At 37.0% G+C, this 18,920-nt stretch overlaps 1 protein-coding gene across 3 annotated transcripts in view; it reads right to left on the reverse strand.

The window, feature by feature from the left end:
* ENPP1 (ectonucleotide pyrophosphatase/phosphodiesterase 1) overlaps nucleotides 1–18,920 on the reverse strand; it is a 53,266-nt gene that overhangs the window by 24,852 nt on the left and 9,494 nt on the right. For 2 of the 3 annotated variants that reach the window (XM_064649468.1, XM_064649470.1), the window contains exons 2-7: nucleotides 12,757–12,829; nucleotides 11,034–11,150; nucleotides 8,918–9,043; nucleotides 8,699–8,759; nucleotides 3,517–3,614; nucleotides 550–629 (exon numbers count right to left, since the gene is read on the reverse strand). In XM_064649468.1, the coding sequence (XP_064505538.1) occupies nucleotides 550–629; nucleotides 3,517–3,614; nucleotides 8,699–8,759; nucleotides 8,918–9,043; nucleotides 11,034–11,150; nucleotides 12,757–12,829 (555 nt within the window). Of the gene's footprint in view, nucleotides 1–549; nucleotides 630–3,516; nucleotides 3,615–8,698; nucleotides 8,760–8,917; nucleotides 9,044–11,033; nucleotides 11,151–12,756; nucleotides 12,830–16,420; nucleotides 16,452–18,920 lie in introns of all 3 variants that reach the window. The other variant, XM_064649469.1, reaches the window with a different exon arrangement.

Raw genomic sequence — 18,920 nt, forward strand, 5'->3', positions numbered from 1 at the left:
ACCCTGTGTTTGGTGTTAAAAACCTCCATTTTAGTTTTTCTTTCCATATGCAGGAAATTTGCAAGATCAGTTCCGTTACATTTCTATGCAGTCCTGGGTACAGCCCATCACAGACAGAGTCAACAGCAGTATGATGCTCAAATCTCTCATTTCATACTCTACTTCACATCATGCTACCTTAAAGAAGTGGAATAAGGCTGGCAATATAAAGGAGTCAGGCTGCTCCCACTCCAAGAGAGTGAGCTGCAATTTAGTGGAAATATTTACACAAATAAGGAGTTATAAAGTCATGTGATGTTCCACTGTATGGGAATTCTCACAGCTACCCTTGGAAGGATTGGATTTACTTACATTAGATCTGGCCACTTAGCTGTAGTGTTATATGACTTAATCTAAATTACATAAAGAATATAATATATACACTTTCCTATTCTGAAGGGAAATACTATTATTTTAATAATCCATCAAAAATATACTACTCCCTTGGAGACAACTTGATAGTGAACCATCTATTCAGTGTGGAAACATATAATATACAGGAATTCTTACTGTGACAATGGAGTAATGGTTGGGAAAGGTTTTGGAAGGGTACACTGGTCTCATACTGGAAGTGTATGTTCCACATTTCTCTAGAGGAAGGAAGAAAGAAAATCAGCAACATTACAGAAATAAAAATCTTGCAAGTTTCTCTCATGAAGACATAGTCCTATTAAAAAAAAAAAAAAACAAAACACATGTTTCCAGAAAGTTTTTGTTCTTCAAAATTGTGGGCTTAATTTTTCTTCCCACCTTCATTTACAAGCTGACTAAACAGCTATTAACACGAATTTTATATATTCCTAATCACTGACTGCAATGGTCACATGAGCAAAACCTACAGTCTTTGTGAAAAGCATGCATAGATAAGAATGAATAATCAAAGAAATCAAACCCTTCCATGTTGCCCTGGTATGCAGTAAATTCAGTCTGCAGCTTGAGACCAACTTCACCCTGGATGCTCCCAGAGATTAAGTGGCCACTGGCACAGTGGTGCCCTAGGTCTCTCAGTCATCTGTCAAATCACAGCTTACAAAATTATTTTGTAGTCTCATTTTTTGTTTGCGGGGCTTTTAAAATATAAACTTTTAGAATGAAATTTAGTATTTTAGAATGAAATTCAAAGCTTTCTTTATCTTGATAAAAAACCATATGGTTTAAAAGAGATTAGTGTACTGTATTTGTCAGTATGAGGAGTCATAAGCCAGGCCAAAGCAATTGAGAAAACCTTATTTAAGGGGCCTAAATTTCCACTGGTAAACGTATGGGCCCCAGTTTTCAGAAAGAAAAGAAAAAGCCTTCATTAACAACTTAAAAAACACTATGTGATAACCCAAACTGCTTCAACAGAAGCTAAAGAACCAAAAGTAATGAGCCTATAGAAAGAACACTACTGGACCATCATCTTCACTATGACTATAGGTAATTATATATAATATAAATAAAATAAAAACGAAAGGCTTAATAACATAAAATGTGTTGCATCAAGGCACTTTGAACTCATTGAATCGAGGCTTTGATTACTTTTCTGTTGAAATAATCAATTTGAGCTAATCAAGAGAGAAAGAAGCCAGAAAAATAAATGTTCTCAAGTCCCATAGACATCCTCTCCCACATTTGCATTCTGTATAACAAATCATCACTGGTATCTTTTTTATTACTGCAACACACTTAACACATTTCAACCATTTCCAAGTCTGTTCTTGAGGTTGTTTTCCAAAACTGTAGTTTTTTGGTGGAGGTGGGTGGAGAGGTTGATTTTTTTTTTGTCTTTTTTAAAAGTAAGAGAAAAATACACTTAGAAAATTTTTGCCAAAAATCCTAGGGGTTTTTTGCTGGGATTTTCCATCTTTTTGGCTTGTTGCCTTAGTTAAAGACAATTTAATACAAAAGGATGATTTATCTTAAACTTGCAATATCATAGCATAGAATCATGTGAAAATGTCTTCTCTAAACACCATATGACACAGTAAGGCTATGCCTGGGTTCACACCAGTGACACCAGTTTTCATTCATGAAACTATTTTTCTCGTACCGAAGAATATCTGCCTTATCTGAGTATTTCACCCATCACTTTATGATGAGGGGGAAAAGGAGAAAGCTGAAAATCCTGTAGTATATTCTGTTGTAAAAGTCTTCTAGCACATTGCCAAAAAATGCTGCAGAGTAATTTAGAAATGTTAACATAATGCAGAAATATTTCCTCCCAGATTATTCCTAATTTTATTGTGCCTAAAACATGTATTACTAGACATTCTGATATTAGAATCCTTTAAAAATCATCACAGACTCTATAGTTCTGGAGAAGTGAAGTGACTTTGATGAAGATCGTAAGATATTTGTATTTCTTAGTGGTCAGAATTTATCATAGATTCAGTACAAAGAAAAATACAAGATTATTATAGAAGTCAATGAGAGAAGTCGCACTGTAGCCTATCCAGACCAAAGAATGAAGAAACTTTACACACAGAAGTGGATATCACAGACTAGAAGTCCCACAGATGCTTTGTGGCACTGCTATCTTTTATCTCGGGCAGAGCTATAATAATTTGTAATAGCCAGCTTCTCCTAGCACTGCCCAAGAAGACTTCTCCAGTTTAAATTTTTTATAACTGTATCTAATGAAAACTTTTCAAATGCCTTATTTTATGCTAACAGGGAATGAAATAAGGAAAAAAAAAACCATCCTCAAATACATCTGTGAATTGTTATCCTCTGGAACATATCAAGTGGTGACAACCACTGTATAAAAAAGCAAGTATTTTTACTCACTTATTTTTAGTCAAACTGAAACCAGGCACCCCAGGTAGTAATTTATGAAGTCAAGAAAATTGGCATATTTTTCAGACAAGAAATACCATCAGTTCTTTACAGACCACAGCCAAAACAGAAACAGGAAAAGTAACTAAAGTTACTTAGGCCTACATAACTAAGACACTACAAAAGTTAGGGAATAAACATGTACTGGTGAGGTTCTCATTTCTTCTGGAAATGTTTGTTAAATGAAGTTTTCCTTGGATTCATCACATTTCTACTAGCCCTTCTATATCATCTGCTGTTAATCTCTTTTTTCTCTGTCTTCTTTTTCAAATATAATCAAATGCTTTCTACCTTGCTTTCCATTTTCCAAGCCATTCCACCTAAATATGAGATTATATACATTATAGAGTAAAAAGGGTCTATTTCTATTTTGAAGAAATAAAGTAAGCTCACACCAAAAACATCCACCTCCGAAATATAACAGGGCTACCTAATAATTTAGAAGATTTCACCAAAAATCCAAATGGCCCATTCCTCATGCCCTCTCTCTTTCTGCCCTTACACTCTCCCACACCTCAAGTCCTCTGTGTGTTGTTATTTAGGACAACTACTTCCATATTCATGGAAGAAATGTGAGGATTTTAAAGAGTAAGCATAGCTGCATCTATGGATTTTTCAGGTAAGACATCATAATATTTCTTAGACAAACAAACTACTCACGTAATTTGCTAATAACAGGGAGAAGTCCACCCCAAGTCTGCAAATATTCTGCTCTGAAGCCATCCAATGAAAATAATAACACTGGAGACTTGGTAAATCTGAACAAACAGAAATTAAATATTAAAAGACAGACTCTGAGAAATAATTTCCTATCACTTATTTCAAGAAAGTTTCCCCCAGATAGTTGGAATATTCATTATGGGGCTATAAACCAGGCCAAGGAAGTAAGTTGTCCAAAGCAGGAAGGTTTGCAGGCTGGCATAGTGGTGACCAGACAAGCTGCCTGGTCTCTCTGCTTGCAGGCTGGCATAGGAGTCCTACCCAAAGACATTGAGGAATGCAGTGGGGAATGTATAGAGAAGTCATGACAAGGTTTGATTTCAAACACACCCATAACATGAGATGCTCAGGTAATCCATCTGGTGGGTTTGATAGTCCTTATCTTGAAATCAGTCCCACTGGAGCAACGCTCAGCCCCTTCAACCCCACTTTCCCACCCCAAGGAAAGAGCAGGGAAAGAAATAAGGCAGTGGGAAGCCTTATTTTAAAATAAAATTTCCTTTATTCACTTTACTCCTGAACAACTTGTAATCCAGCTGAAAAAAAAAGAGGATTTATATATATATATAAAACACAAAACTGTAAGCAAGTCTAATGTACAGGGTATTTAAAATCAGCAATTATAAACACACATTTTTCCTTTCATCTTATAAAGATTATTCAACCAAGAAGAATTTGCTTACTGTACCAGAAGTACTACCCATCTCCAAACTCAACGTGGCCTTGTGACTGGAAACACTGTAACAGTATTTCTGTCTGGAACTTGACAGATAAATTCAGAAACTGATTTCACTGGAACAAGCTAAAATAAAATCTGCCTTTCCAGTCTCCACAGGACCTATGTTTTCCAGTCTTAACTTGTTCCCAGCTTCAGCCCTGTTCAAACAATTTCTCTCCAACTGTAAGTACTTAAAACATTGCCTCACAGACAGGAATAGTTATCAGTAACTTCTTCCTTGAAGAAAACATACCCTAGGTTTGACCTATAGATATGAGGACACGAGGCAAAAAAAAAAAACAAAACAAAAATGAAAAAACCCCACAGAAGTGCAACAATAACTACTGAAAATATAGATTCCCATAAAAGAAGTTAATATATTTTACATGTCAATTGCATGTTTCCTTTTTATGTTTGCAAATGGTAAAATGAATATTTTAACTTTGTTGCACTTTAGTTTCCCAAAATAAAACAGTGATGATAGAAGACAAATATTATTTATAAAGTGTTAACAATTTCTTTCGTGTGGTACTCCACAAAAAATCCAAGCAGTCATTTACAAGGGAAACATAAGCCTTATGTCCATTAAACAAATGTGATTATATTAAGCTAAAGATTAGTCAGGCAACCAAAACATGTCTATCTTAAGAAAATTTTAATCAACAATTTTTAATCAACAGTTCAGCCAAAAGGATTTCATTACTAAGAACCATTACATAGCCTGCCCTACACTCCAGACAGAACAAAACATTTAGTTGCATTTCTAAGATGCATGTTTGTATCCTGGTTTTTAATTTATATGGCACATTTAGCATCATCTTCTGAAAATCTAGTAGGGGCAACTAGTTCGGAACAAGAAATGAATGATTTTCAGACCAAGACTAAAGCCCTTTGGCAGAACAGAGTAGGGAAACATTATGTATTTATGTATTACATTTGCCCAATATTACAAGTATTTTTTGCACAAAAATTTCTGATGTCTGCACCTTTTGCAAACACCTTCTCCACGCCCCCTCTTGCCCAATAAATTGATTCACTCAAATGCAGAGGTCTAAAAATCTTCACTACAAATTTCCCTGAAATAGAAGATGAACTTTGAGGCAAAGATTGTTCAATATTACTTACCAACAAGTCTAACTTAAAAAAAAAAAAAAAGCCCAAACAGAAAACCCCACCAAATTTAAAACAACTCCTTAGAAAGGGACTTTACGCAACTGTTTCTGGTTTGGCATTTACAAGTAAACCAACTGTTAAATACATGTTTTGGTTGTCTGCAAATCTAGCTACTGACCCCTTTGCACATGTAAAATTAAATTTGGCAAAATAGACCATTGCCACAACGAGGCAGTTGGCCATTTCACTTCTTGTATACTCTACACATGCCAAAACTCACATAGTTAGTGACCTCCCTGGTGCTCAGGGAAGCAAAGCGTGACATACCATGATAAACTGCACTCTTTGGAACAGCTCCAGTAAAATGCCCAGACAAACTGACATGAGCTCAATTCCAAGGTATATCAGCAATCTCCGTGACTTTTTCCTGTCAGTAGCCAAGACTGCACTTTCAGAAATGCACTGCCATGAGCAAGTAGATCTGGGAGGCTCAAGTTTTGGTCCTGCCAGTGATTCATTCTGGCTATGTCCAAATGGTATGACAAGCATGTTTAACAGCTCCTGGATAAATAGGTACACCACAGTCACATCCTGACTCCAAACTGAAGGAAATGCAGTAGCAATTATCCCCTCCTATAAACCTGCTTCTATGGAAACACAATGCAGGCAACACAGGCTTACTGTGGTCTAGTAAGTTGGATGATCAAGAGACCAGAACCACGGAACACTTTGCCAAGCTGACCTACCTCATTGCAGGCAGGTTAGGCCATAATTAAAAGAAAGAAAAAAAAAAAAAGAAAACAGAAAAATAAAGGAAAGAAAGTCCCCTTGAAAATCTTAACATACTACACAGAAAACTTCCTATCCCACATACATACTCATACATTACAGCCTATATACAGCCATAAAGCATAGAAAGAAAAGCTTTCTTTTTCAGTAAATGTAGACAAAGCCTCAACAGGAGGCACAATAGCATCTTAAAATATAAAGAGAGATCAACAAAGAGGAAAGGAATCAGCTGTTCTTCCAGCTCAGTGAAGACAGAACAAACAGTAATAAGCTTAAAGTACAGCAAAAGACACAAGGACAAAAAGACAGGAAAAAGTTATCAGTAAAGCCACCTGCCTAAGCATTAGGGTAAACTGCTTAAATAGGTTTGAATTCTCAGAGTATTATTTTACTCCTAGAACAGTGGGAAGGACTAGATCACTCCTGAGATCTCACAGCTCATTAATTTTATAACCCTATTTAATAACATAGAACCTACTCTTGGAAAGACTTAGGTGTGTACTTAATTTTAAGCAGTAGATCACTCCTGAGATCTCACAGCTCATTAATTTTATAACTCTATTAAATAACATAGAACCTTATCTTGGAAAGACTTAGGTGTGTACTTAATTTTAAGTAGCTGACAAATCTCATTGAAGTCAGTGGGACTTCTCAGATTAAGCACCTCATTGAACGCTGCATCATGTTTTGTCTATTCTGCACTACAAGAACAAATCCAGCTAAAATGAAAGCAGAATAAAACCAGCCATTTGAATCCACAAAACATGCTGTATTAATATGCACAGAATTGGAACTGATATCCTGAGGTATCAAAATGAGCACTGCACTAAAGTCACCTGCCTTCCTGCCTACCGCACGATAGGAAGAAGTGGATTGTTTACAGAGCTGTTAGTTTTGGGAGAGGTTTGTGTGCTAATAGTTCCAGATGAGCCTTCAGTCAACACTTTGACCACACATCACCCTTTCCTGGGCTGGGTCTTATTGCAACATTCTGGGTTTGCCAGGATTAAAACAATTTTAGTAGAGTAACTATGTAACTCTTTCATACACTGAACAGAAGAAAAAAAAACAAGTTAACCAACAGGAGCTGCTCTATTACATTTGCGTCATTAACTTTGACTGTGGATCTGTAGAAGGCTCTTGCTTGTTTACCAACCTTTCAGGGGCAAGACTTCCTAACCTTGTATTAGGGAAATCAGCATCCTAGAGTCAGTTCCCAGCATGCAGTCCCAAATGGTTCCTGAGCTCAGAACAAGAGTTAATGACAAAAGCTTCAAGAATGACCTGGCTATCACCTTTCTACATATGGAGTTGCTGGGGACTTGGACTACAAGCTGGACAGAAGCTCCATTTTCTGTCCTGGTGAAGATTGTGAAGTGTTAGCATTTGTTTACTGCTCTGAATCAGAATGAAGAGTACTCAACTGGTATAAAATATTTCAAAAGGAAATGTTCTCTGACAGTATTATAACTCCAGTGAATAAATACAGTATTATTCAAATATCTTAAGTCAAAAAAGTAGTGATATAACAAAATAAGATGTTTTTACTTCACTAGAAATATCCCCAGCACAGCATAATTTCAAAATGAAAATAGGTCTGATTTTTTGATACTTGTCAGTCAAGAACACAATTTAATTCAACTTATCCCACAACATATCTACCAGCTATTTACCAGTAGAGCACATTTCAAGCAAGAACATTTAAGTCACTTCTATAAATAGCTTGGACATACAACCATAGTTTGTAGTTAACTTTAGCTATTGAGTTAATTTAAAGATCCTACAGCAAAAACAGTACAAGAAATACAGGCTTTTTTTTCCTGCCTGGGAGTTTTGCTGTATTATTTGAGCCTGAGTGCTGATGCCATAAACCACAAGTAATTCCTCACACAGTTTATACATAAATTGCAGGAGCAGGCCCACTGTGGAGCTGAGCCAGAGAATACAAGGATCCCACGGCATTATACACCTTTTAAAGAAAGTAGTTCAGACAGCTTGCAAGTAATGCTGTCCCACTGCTGGTGAAACTGGAACAGCAACCTGTGCACATTTTGCAGCTCCAAGGCTGTAAAATGCAAGCTAGTGAAGAGGTCTTTCGAAGTGATCAGGGAGGAAGGTAGTCTTAGGAGCCTGAGATTGCTGGATGGGTCCCAAAATATTTGGGATAGTGGGTACTGGAGCACATGTAGGTCAACAATAAGGTTGGCAGCACAGCAAAGTTGCCCAGATCACACATATGTGTGAGAGACAGGAGCGCTGAGGAATAGGCGTGTCTTACAAGTCAAGCAAGTGCTGGGATACACGAGTGTTGCTGGAATAGAGCAATTTGATCTGTTAGTAAGCACACCAAATGCTGGCTGAACAGGTGTCCTTCTGTCTGGCAGCTGCTCTTACTGTATGTATGAAAGGCAAGTAGATCCCAGGAAGGCACAGCAGCGAAAATAATCACAAAAATGAAATGCAAGCAAAGAGCAGAGCTATGCAAATATACAATTTCCTCACCCTTTTGGACACTGAGGTTCAGTAATGTCCTCACACTCTTCTTCAACCCAGCTTGCCTCTCCTTAAAACAAATGAGTGCAATTTATTTTTTAAGACAGTACATTCTTACTGATAAATGTAAGATTTTTTTCGTTTTACTGGGTGCTTTTAAAGTCCTTACTCCTTTCATACAACTACGGGTACATATGAAAGATATAGGAATTTGTTGGGAATATTTACCTTTACAAACAGCTTGATAATTGACACAGCAATCTTTGTTTTCCACACAGTCATCTGAACAGGAACAATGATATTCTGGTCGCCTCTTTTCTCCACATCTGAATTTATTACAGGTCCATATGTGGGCTAAAAAACAGATGAGAGAGAAGGACAGCACAATGACTTCCACAATGTTGTAAGTGCAGAACTAACAAACCAAGTGTAAAGTTAGGTCTCAAATGTCTACTCACTGAAAAGCAGCCTTGAGTTCTCATTCATGCATAGTGTTGCAAACTTTGGCACTTTGGAAAATAGAAACACCCTCTCTGAGTTCAAGAAGCATTTGGACAATGCTTTCAGGCACATAGCGTGATTCTTGGAGTGTCCTGTGCAGGGCCAGGAGTTGGACTCGATGATCCTGACGGGTCCCTTCCAATTCAGCATATTCTATGATACTATGATTTTGTTATCAGTTGTAAACAAAAGTAGATCCTTTACATTCAATGAGGGTAAGCATGAATGAATTTACCAGTTGAGTGAATATTTACGTGAAGCTCTTTACAGAGACACGGAAGCCAAATCTAAATGTTTGAACAGAGGACACTCAATGTTTTTTCATACATTTTTATACATGACTAGCAATTAGAAATCCCTAAAAGCACTGTCAGAGGTTAATCTCAATTTCAGGATACTGAACTTAAGTAACTCCACTAATATCAATAGATCTTTACTTCTGTGAGAGAGGGAGAAGAATCTATTATGGTTCTAGTTACATGATACTACTGGGAAATAAGAATTTGATTCTCCACTGATGTTAAGGCTAATTTAAAAAAAAACCAACATAAATCAATTCATTCCCATTCTTAGAGCTAAGACAGACTCTCCAGTTTGTTTTTAAAGAATTTTTTTTAACGGAGGGAAAATGATGTAATTAAACAGACAGCAGAGTAAACTCTATGCAATTATATATACATACAAATATATACACATATATCTCAACTATATATGCAACTTTATATATATAAACAAAAAGCTTTAGGCAAATGAGATGATCTTTCAATAGCAGTCAGTTGAAGCAGGGATTTGTGCCTAGTTTAATCATTTGGTTTTCAAAGTATACATTGGAATTCTAAATTTATCACTGTTGTCTCACCCAGAAATTAATGAAATACATGTAAAGAGGAGCAAGAAGAAAAATAGTTACCTGAAAAGAATGTTGCATTTGAAGCATCAAGGCAAAATCAAAGAAGAGAAAACAGTCAAGTTTTGCCCTTAGTGTTCTACCTGCACTAACAACTCCCCCTGTAAAATTTCTCTGAGATATTTTTCAAACCTTTGCCTATCTGACCTTTTCTTTCTGGCAAATTATGACAACTGCTACTCATTTTGCAATCCTTCTCCACCAGTGCAATCTGTTTTGTCATTCTGCCTTGATTCTTGCTCATGACCCTTGCTTCACACTCAAGCTGGGAAGTAACACGGCAAAGGGCCTGAATAGCTGGGTAAGGAGAGATGGCAGCTTTTACAGAGCTGCTCTGTCCTTTCCCTTTTTCACGCAGGCAATGACAGAAAAATACAATATGCGGAATGCACTTCTATTCTGGGCTTGCCTGAGAATGTAGGAGTTGTCCCTGAAGTCAGGGACAATGCAGGTCACTGTTCTCTTACCACCAGACAAAGAACAAAAAGCTGGCTGAGATCTCGAGTTGCAGTTATTCCTCCTCTTTCCAAGGGGGAAGGCAGCAGCACAGTCTGTTGTAGCCTCTCTCCTCACAGGAGAGCTATGGGAAAGCCATTATAGTGGCTATGTCAGTTCCTATGTAGTCCAGCTGGCTGAAATACAAGCTTTGTTTCTGTAAAACAGCAGCTGTACAAAGCCCTGATGTTTCCACAGGAGTCCCCAGTAACCCCATCACCACTGTAACTCCACTCAGGAATGCAATGGAAGGAGCACAAAGAGAGGGAGATCGCTGGCATCAAAACCACTCTGCTGTTCAGTAGCCCCTCCTTTGCATTCACAGCCCATCTGAAAGAAATCCTGACCACAGCAGTATTCACATATGCTGAGCTGTCTCTTGTCACAGAACAGGAGAGATCGCTCCCACAATCATAACCTGGACTACCTTTTCATCCTTACCTGGTTCTATACATGTTTCCTGGTAATCTAAGCAGCAGTTTCCAAGCTCGACACAATCTTTATCACAACGGCAGCTTCCAAAGGTCCTTTCAAAGCAACGACCTTTGCAGGTTTTCACTGTAATATTGGATAGTGTTAGATGTCAGTGGCTGAGCCCAAATCAGTCAACATGCAAAAGAAATTAATACAGTCAGTTTGTGAGATGACACAGTTGGTCATTCCAAACTTACAGGATGGCTGCAAAAACAGTGACAGCCAAAGGAAAGTGCTGAACCAACTGAATATTTTCTCTTACTGAACAAAAATGTTTTTCATCATATTGAACAAAGGGGTTTGTTCTGTTTTAGCAAGAACATGGTGTTTCATTACTGGCAGAAACAAGTGAAACAAAAGACTACAATTCCCATTGTGACTGTCCTTGCCTGTCTGTCTCACCGGAATATTTGACTAGAGTCATTCAGAATATGGAAGATCTGTTGAAGGACGTTTTCACTGTGGGTGCCCTAGGCAATGAAATGCTTCTGCAGAGAACACTAATCTTCATTTTCATGTCTGACAGTTATAAATAATCAAACATTAATTAGAATCTAAACTGAATTGCCTATGCTTGCAACTCTCCCATGTCCATGCCCTGGGGAGGAGGAACTGAAGAAGCCTCACTTCTGCATCCCACTGTACCATGAAGATGCTATCTCAAGACACAAAAAGGGCTGTTCCAAACCAGATACAAGAGATACAAACTTGAGCTGTATTGCTCACTAGTTTATTTTTTCTCCCGTTTTAATGTGAAAAAAAGACATAGCATTCTTCCACTAGACTAGAGTTGCTGGGGGCAGGGGAATTAAAAAAAGAAAAAAAAAAAACAGACCAGAAACTTGTCATGTGAAGGATTAACAAAACTTAAGCAGTTGGTCAGTCTGTCTAATCCTGTGCAATCACCAGAAAGGAGTGAGGTAAATTCTTCATCATCTGGCTCCTCAAGAATCTTAAGGTGTGTGATATTAGGAAAAGGAGATACTAATCAGCCAATGCTACAAAGCTGTAGTAAAATGAGAAAAATACTATATATATTCTAGTGGAAAATTAATAATCTGAATTTTAGTTAAAAATCATTGTTCAACAGATCAACTTTGAAATTATTCTTGATAGTGGTTCACAAAGCGAAGCTTGATTTCTTAATTAAAAAAAAAAAAAAAAATCTTTCGTAACCTTCTACCTGAAGAAACTTCACCATCAAAAAAACTCACATATTTTTCAGGACAGAAAATAGACAGAGGAATTCCACAAGGAATGTTTTCAAGCTACAATTCTAACCAGTAAAAAAAATAACTTTTTTTTCCCCCCCATAATTGTCTGGAAAAGATGAAAAACAAATGTTCCAGGACAACATGAAATACAAGTTGTTGGTTGGGGTTTTTTTCATGGTGAACTGAGAAAAGCCAGCCATGTGACGCCACCACAGTGACAGTTGGGATACGTGGAAGCTGCCAGATCAGACACCGAGTACCAGGATCAGTTTACTGCTCAACTGAGTACACACAAGTGTTGAGTACACCTGAGGTTTATTTTCTGATATTTTCAGTACCCTCTAACTGATACTGCTTCAAGCAATGCATCCAATTCTCTTCTGCAGCAAGAAAGGGTGGCATTCTGGTAATACAAAAATTAATTTACAAAAAGGAAAAAAAAGCAAATATTAGTAAATAAAAGGCATATTAGTTACCATCTTTTGAACAGCTAGGCTTCAGGCCAAATATACATCCTAGGATTGTTGTTAACATGCAGACACAGAGTACCTGTGGGACAGGAAGGAAAAGAAAGTAATTTTAAATTACCACTGAATGGTTTTGAAATCCCTCATTTTCTCTATAATGTTAGACAATTGTACACAAATTTATAAACATGCAGATTAGGAGGTTGATTTCACTGTTTTCACCAGCAGTTTTCACTCCCACAAGTAGTTGTTATTTGCCATTAATTACTAGTGTGTGAACGTGAATGTTGTCACAATTGGGCCTATGTATATAATTTCTTATCAAACCATTTAACACAGATATGATGATGTAGTTCTTTCTCATTTCTTTCTTGATTTCTTTTATATTATGCTTTCATGTTGATATATTTCTTTCTATATTTCTTACACATATACCCATATCGAAAACTTTTCTTGCTCCACTCTTTCCTTTCTCCTTGTTTGTTCTAACAAGGTAAAGCAAAGTTTTGCCATTAACCACAGATTACAAACAGAAGGCATGGCCCTTAAGTGACATCTATAATAAAGGGAAACCTTTTCCCACTTCCCAGTATCCAGTTCATACTAGATGTGGGTCCACACCATGGTAAGCGACTGTGGCATGTCACATTAAGGCTGACCACAGTGTCTTGCACTGTCCACAAAATATGACTGTGTTTATTTTGGATTCTGGATTCATTAAAGTTATCATACAAGCACTATATTATCCTTGTCCAGCATTTCAGGGCAAGATTTAACACCTACTCAAATACAAAGATTTCTTTTAACCTCATTAAGTATTGGATTTGGTCCATAAACTCTTTAGAAAAAGTGTATTTACTATCAGTGCATATATAGTAATTAAAGAGAAGTCAACAATGCAGTAATGAGGGCTATTGCATTCAAGTGCAGAATGCATTAAGGTAGCTTGCCTGAAGTCATGAAACAGAAGGCACTATAATAATGCAGACTTTCTCATACAAAAGTATTTGGGGAGCTTTGGGTAGGGGAGAATGTACATGTCACTTCTCCAGTCACTTTTTTCTGTGGAAAAATTGCTTTGAAGCAATACTTCAGTAACTTTACTTGCATGTCTACATGAAGTCTCTCCCTTTTTTCCTTCTTTCCCATCAGTAAAAGCTGCTGAGTCAAGTCTCTTGAGTAGGATGCCTGAATCATGTTGTGATGTGGCAAAAATTAATTCCATTTTAAAATGCATTTAATTATTTATGAAGCTTAATTTTTTCAAAGACTGTGAGCACTTCAGTACCTAAAAACTATTTGTGTTGTTTTTAACAACTATACAGTTCGCTGTGCAATTTTGTTCACTAAGAAGTAATAAAGACAGTAAGAAAGCATGGAATATGCAGCATTGAAATTCAGATATTATTTTGGATTTCTGAACTACAAATTATCATTAAACAAATTATCAATATAAACAATATTACACACATAGCATTCATGAAAAAAATGGAATGACAGACTGGACCTGATGAAGCTTTGGCCTAGGGTTCTGAACCAGGCAAGTTTGGAATCTTATTCAACACCACGTATAGCAGAGAAACAAACACTTTGAGTTCAAATCTGTCTTTGAACTGACAGGGAAAGAAGAAAAATCATAAAAGAATAAGGTGGAAAAAATCTAGCATTATCAGTGCAGCCGGATATGCAAAAAACTTACAGAAAGATGCAAGTCTCCATTAACTCAGCTGTCAAGAACAAACACAACTGCAGAGTTCTGCACTTATCTTTTTTTTTTTTTTTTAAATCAGCATACTAACACATGTGGTATCAACGACATTTTCTGTTAAGTCAATATCAGCAACATTATCTTTAATGTAAATTGTTCTGGACCTTTGAAGTCTTCCGTACAAAACATTACCTAGATAAGAGCAGGTGCACAGGCAGGTATGTAACATGTCAAATGCAAGTTGTCAAAGACCAGCAAAATCAGAGGAGAGAGCAAAGCCTGTTATTGTCCTTTTAACTTCTATTATATATTATTATTGTTGTTGTTGTTATTTGGAAATTACAAATTGATTAATTTGTTTTTAAAAAGCCAAGTTGGGCACATTTTATTTCAGGGTAATGATATATTGCTTCTCTGCTCCCACCAGGACTATAATCAGGGGGTAGAATGTCCTCTGATGTGTAAGCACAGACGTGCTTTAAAACAAAAAAACCCCACAGCTACTCTGTCTGCAACAGCTTTATTCTCATATCTTCAAATAGCTGCATGACCTATGGGACTTAAGCCACCTAAGGCATCCTTGAAAGGTAAACACATTGCAGTGCCATTAAATGGACAATTAATATTCCCTTATGGAATTTCAGTGTAGTTACTGCAGGAATTGATTCATGATACCAAGTTAATGTAAAAATAAAATCTAAATAAAACCCATTCCAAAGTGATAGCATTAATACTTCTCAACATATAACTGGTAAAACCTCACAAAATTTCTCACAAACAATTTCCGAGATTTTGGCATCAAATGTTACAAAATCAGTTTTGTGTTGTATTCCAGATTTTCAGTTTTACACTTCTATGAACATAATTCTAATAGGCCAAAACAAAAGGATTATGTTCACTGAGGCACATAAGTGCTGTTTTGGGTAGGAAATACTACAAAATGCAATACTAAATGCAATAATAAATGAAGATTTTGAAACTCTATTGACTCACTACATTAAAACCTTTGTTTTCTTAACATTAGTCCCAACAGCTTAAATTTTAGTCTTAAAGATATCTTACTGCAAAATACTAAAGTTTCCCCTTCTTTTTTCTTTCTTTCTTCAATGCTTAATGAGGAAGTTTTACGTAAATGGGAAGCTTAGAGGTAAAGCATTTGACAATGTTCTAGGACAGCCAACTCTAATCCAGTGGACTATACCATGCAATTGCAGCTCAGTGTTTAAGGCCTTGAATTGAAGCTTTATCTTGAGCCTGAATGACTTCAGTCACATGGATATTATCCACACAAATGACAAATGTTCTGCTGGAACAATGAGAAGCAGCTAACACTGGTCAACAGCAGCAGTAGTCCTAACTAGGTGCAGTAAGAGGCACCAGTAGTTGACCTATTGTCAGCTCTGCAGATGATGAGGAATATTCAAAACAATTGTAAAGGTTGCCTAGATACAGAAAAACATCTCACTGCTGCAGACCAAACTAATTTACTTTACTTCTTTCTGTGTTGCAACATATCTCTGTTGCCTAGAGAATTGTGGATGTCCCATCCCTGGAAGTGCTCCAGGCCAAGTTGGACGGGGCTTTGAGCAAACTGGTCTAGTGGAAGGAGTCCCTGTCCACAGCAGAGGAGTTGGAATTAGATGATCTTTGAGGTCCCTTCCAACTCAAATCATTCTATGATTCCATATGGGACCTCACTGCAGCAGGTAGGTTACCAATATTACCTGAACTATTTTACATACAGATAACTCAGGTTTGGGATGCTGCAGTCTGCTGCATAAAGATCACATATTTTTTCAAAACACAGAAAGAGAACTAGCTGCATGCGTTCTTGTTTACCAGAACTTTGTTTAGCATTCTGCTGCAAGCACCAAATTCAAATCTCTAGCTACTACCACATTGTCATCCTAACACCTGCCTTGAAGGTTTAATCTGTCTTTTTTAAACAAAAGGATAAAATCTTACCTGTTCTTTCTCTCTCATCCATATTCTTCCACTCAAAAGAGAAAGCAAGAAAAAGGTGCAATTAAGAAGGAATATGGGAATCCAACATTAAGTAGGAAGGCAAATAAAATTAAAGAATCTGGCATTGTAATACACAAAAGTAGAAAATGAACATTTTATCATCTGTGTCTTGAGAGATTGCTAGGACAAAATGTCATATTCAGTTTTAATATAGTATCTGAGAAAAGGTTTTAAAACAACACAGTAACAACTGCAGAGAAGAACATGTCCTTTTTTGTTTTAAAAATAATTTTTAGAAAGTTTGTTTTGGAATCACAAAAACATTGTCATCTAGGGATAAATCTCTGTCCCATCACTGCTTCCTTTATGTGGGAGGAAGCAATAAAAGCTTTGCTTTGTAAACATTATAGTGGTTGGGAATAGGTGGTTGAGCATCTGGAAAACTGCAATCCTGAAAACATTTTAAAAGTCTTTTATTTTGAGCTGGGTAGATGGAAATATGATAACATGGTTAGAGAGGAGAATCATTTCCATCACTCATCTCTAGAACTGCAGCTGAATAGAATTTCTCAGCAGTGATTTCAGGGGGCAAGTGGAAGGGCCAGCAAGCACGCAGGCTGCATACACCACATCAACTGTACAGGTCTTAGTGACCTACCAAGAAATCTCTCACCAGCCTTAGCTACCCTTTCCTTTGATACTGTATTTTACTCTTCTTTACACAGTTAATACTACTGTCCCTTTCTCTTTGCTCTTCCTTAGCTGAGTCCATCTCCCCCACTCCCTTCTTCTATTCTGTATTTTCTCTGGCAAAGAATACATTGATACTTCTTTTAAGGAATATTAATTCTGAATTAAGTTTCTTTCTATGTTGATTTTTCTCACTCTGCCTGCCATGTACTCAGTTGCTTCCCATCTCCCTTTCTTCATCCTTGGTATTCCATGGCCAACAAAACTTGTCACTCCAAGATTTAAGACACATCCATTAAAAACTATGCAATTATCAAAGAAACAATGCAAAGTAATGGTTTTCCAGTCTAATCTTCATGATTGGCTCTCACAGTTGTGTCACATCTATCCATGAAGGGAGGATGTCTAGACTGGATCTGTAATGCCAGTAATTACAAAAACCCATGGAATTTTCCAAAACCACTGGGGGATCAGTGAAAGGCATACTATGTTTTCACTGTTTTGTGCCCCTAGAATAGATGACTAATGACCTGGACCTTAAAACTGAAATATCTTTGAGAAAGAATTTCAGCTTCAAAAGTGTAAAGAATGCAGTAACAAGTAATGAATTGCAAGCAAAAAAGGGTCACCTTCTGTCTCTAAAAGAACACGTTAAAAATGCAGAAAGTATACTGTATAGAGAAAAAAAAACCCTTATCTACGCTTGCCAGGGACAGTGGAACACTGGCTTGTAAAAACGATATTTAAACAAGCTCGGTTTCATTCAAAAGCTGCAGATACTTAATGAAGTTCACCAAACCGAAAGAAGGTGAATACTTTACTCAACCAGCACTACTACATACTTAAGTAAATCACCTAAAAAAAAGTTACCAGCACTGAACCAAGTGGACCACCTCCTCACCTCCTTCTTGCACCACGCATATTTCCTTCCACATTTGTAAATATTTTTATGATCTTCAAAGACTTGTTTCTGTTTATCCACATTCCACACCTAGAGGCCTGCAGGAGGAGAACCACTGAGACTCTGAGGTCCTGGTTGTCCTAAAACACTAAAAGTGACTAAACTATTCTGAAGTCAGTGGATAAAAAAGCTGGAGCTTACACCCAAAACCTTTTCAGAGCTAAAAAGGTTTATTCTAAAAATATATAGGCATTATTGTTTTCCCTCTCAAAGCAGCACACAGAAGGTCTACTCTCATTCTTTCTACTTAATGTTTTCAAGACTATTATTATACATTACTGCAACCTAAGGTCATTCAAAGGACAAGAATGTTTTAAAGGTAGATCAAGCCACTGTAAGATATCATAAAAAGCCTTCACCGAGCTTACCAAAGAGTGATAACTCTTCATTCAGCAGAGAATTATCAGCAGAAGACATCACATACTATAGTTCTCTAAATACCTTCCAACACTATTCAAGCATCTGGTTTGGGGCGGGATGGGGGAAGGGGAAGATACAAAAAGATAGAACAGAGTTAGCATCTGTCAGCTGGAATCTAAAATATTTTTTTTACTTGGTGCTTGCTCAACTCTACGGGTACATATTCTCCTGGAAGTCATTAGCACATGAGCTGCTATCAAAGCACACACATTTTACCGTATCTGTTATGTTTTTCAGTGCACTTTACATCATGGGAGAATTTAGAGAGAAACTAAAGTGCAACTGTATGCTAGCCAAAAACAAGGGAAAATACAACTTCGAACTGAATTCCCAGAAACCAGAGAGCAGCTGACTCTGCTATTTAATCACCAGGCAGATTCTTGTAAAAACGCTAAGGATAAACAGGACTGAAAACTGATCTTACGAGAA

This window comes from Pseudopipra pipra, chromosome 3 (assembly GCF_036250125.1).
Source record: "Pseudopipra pipra isolate bDixPip1 chromosome 3, bDixPip1.hap1, whole genome shotgun sequence".
NCBI classification, from domain to species: domain Eukaryota; kingdom Metazoa; phylum Chordata; class Aves; order Passeriformes; family Pipridae; genus Pseudopipra; species Pseudopipra pipra.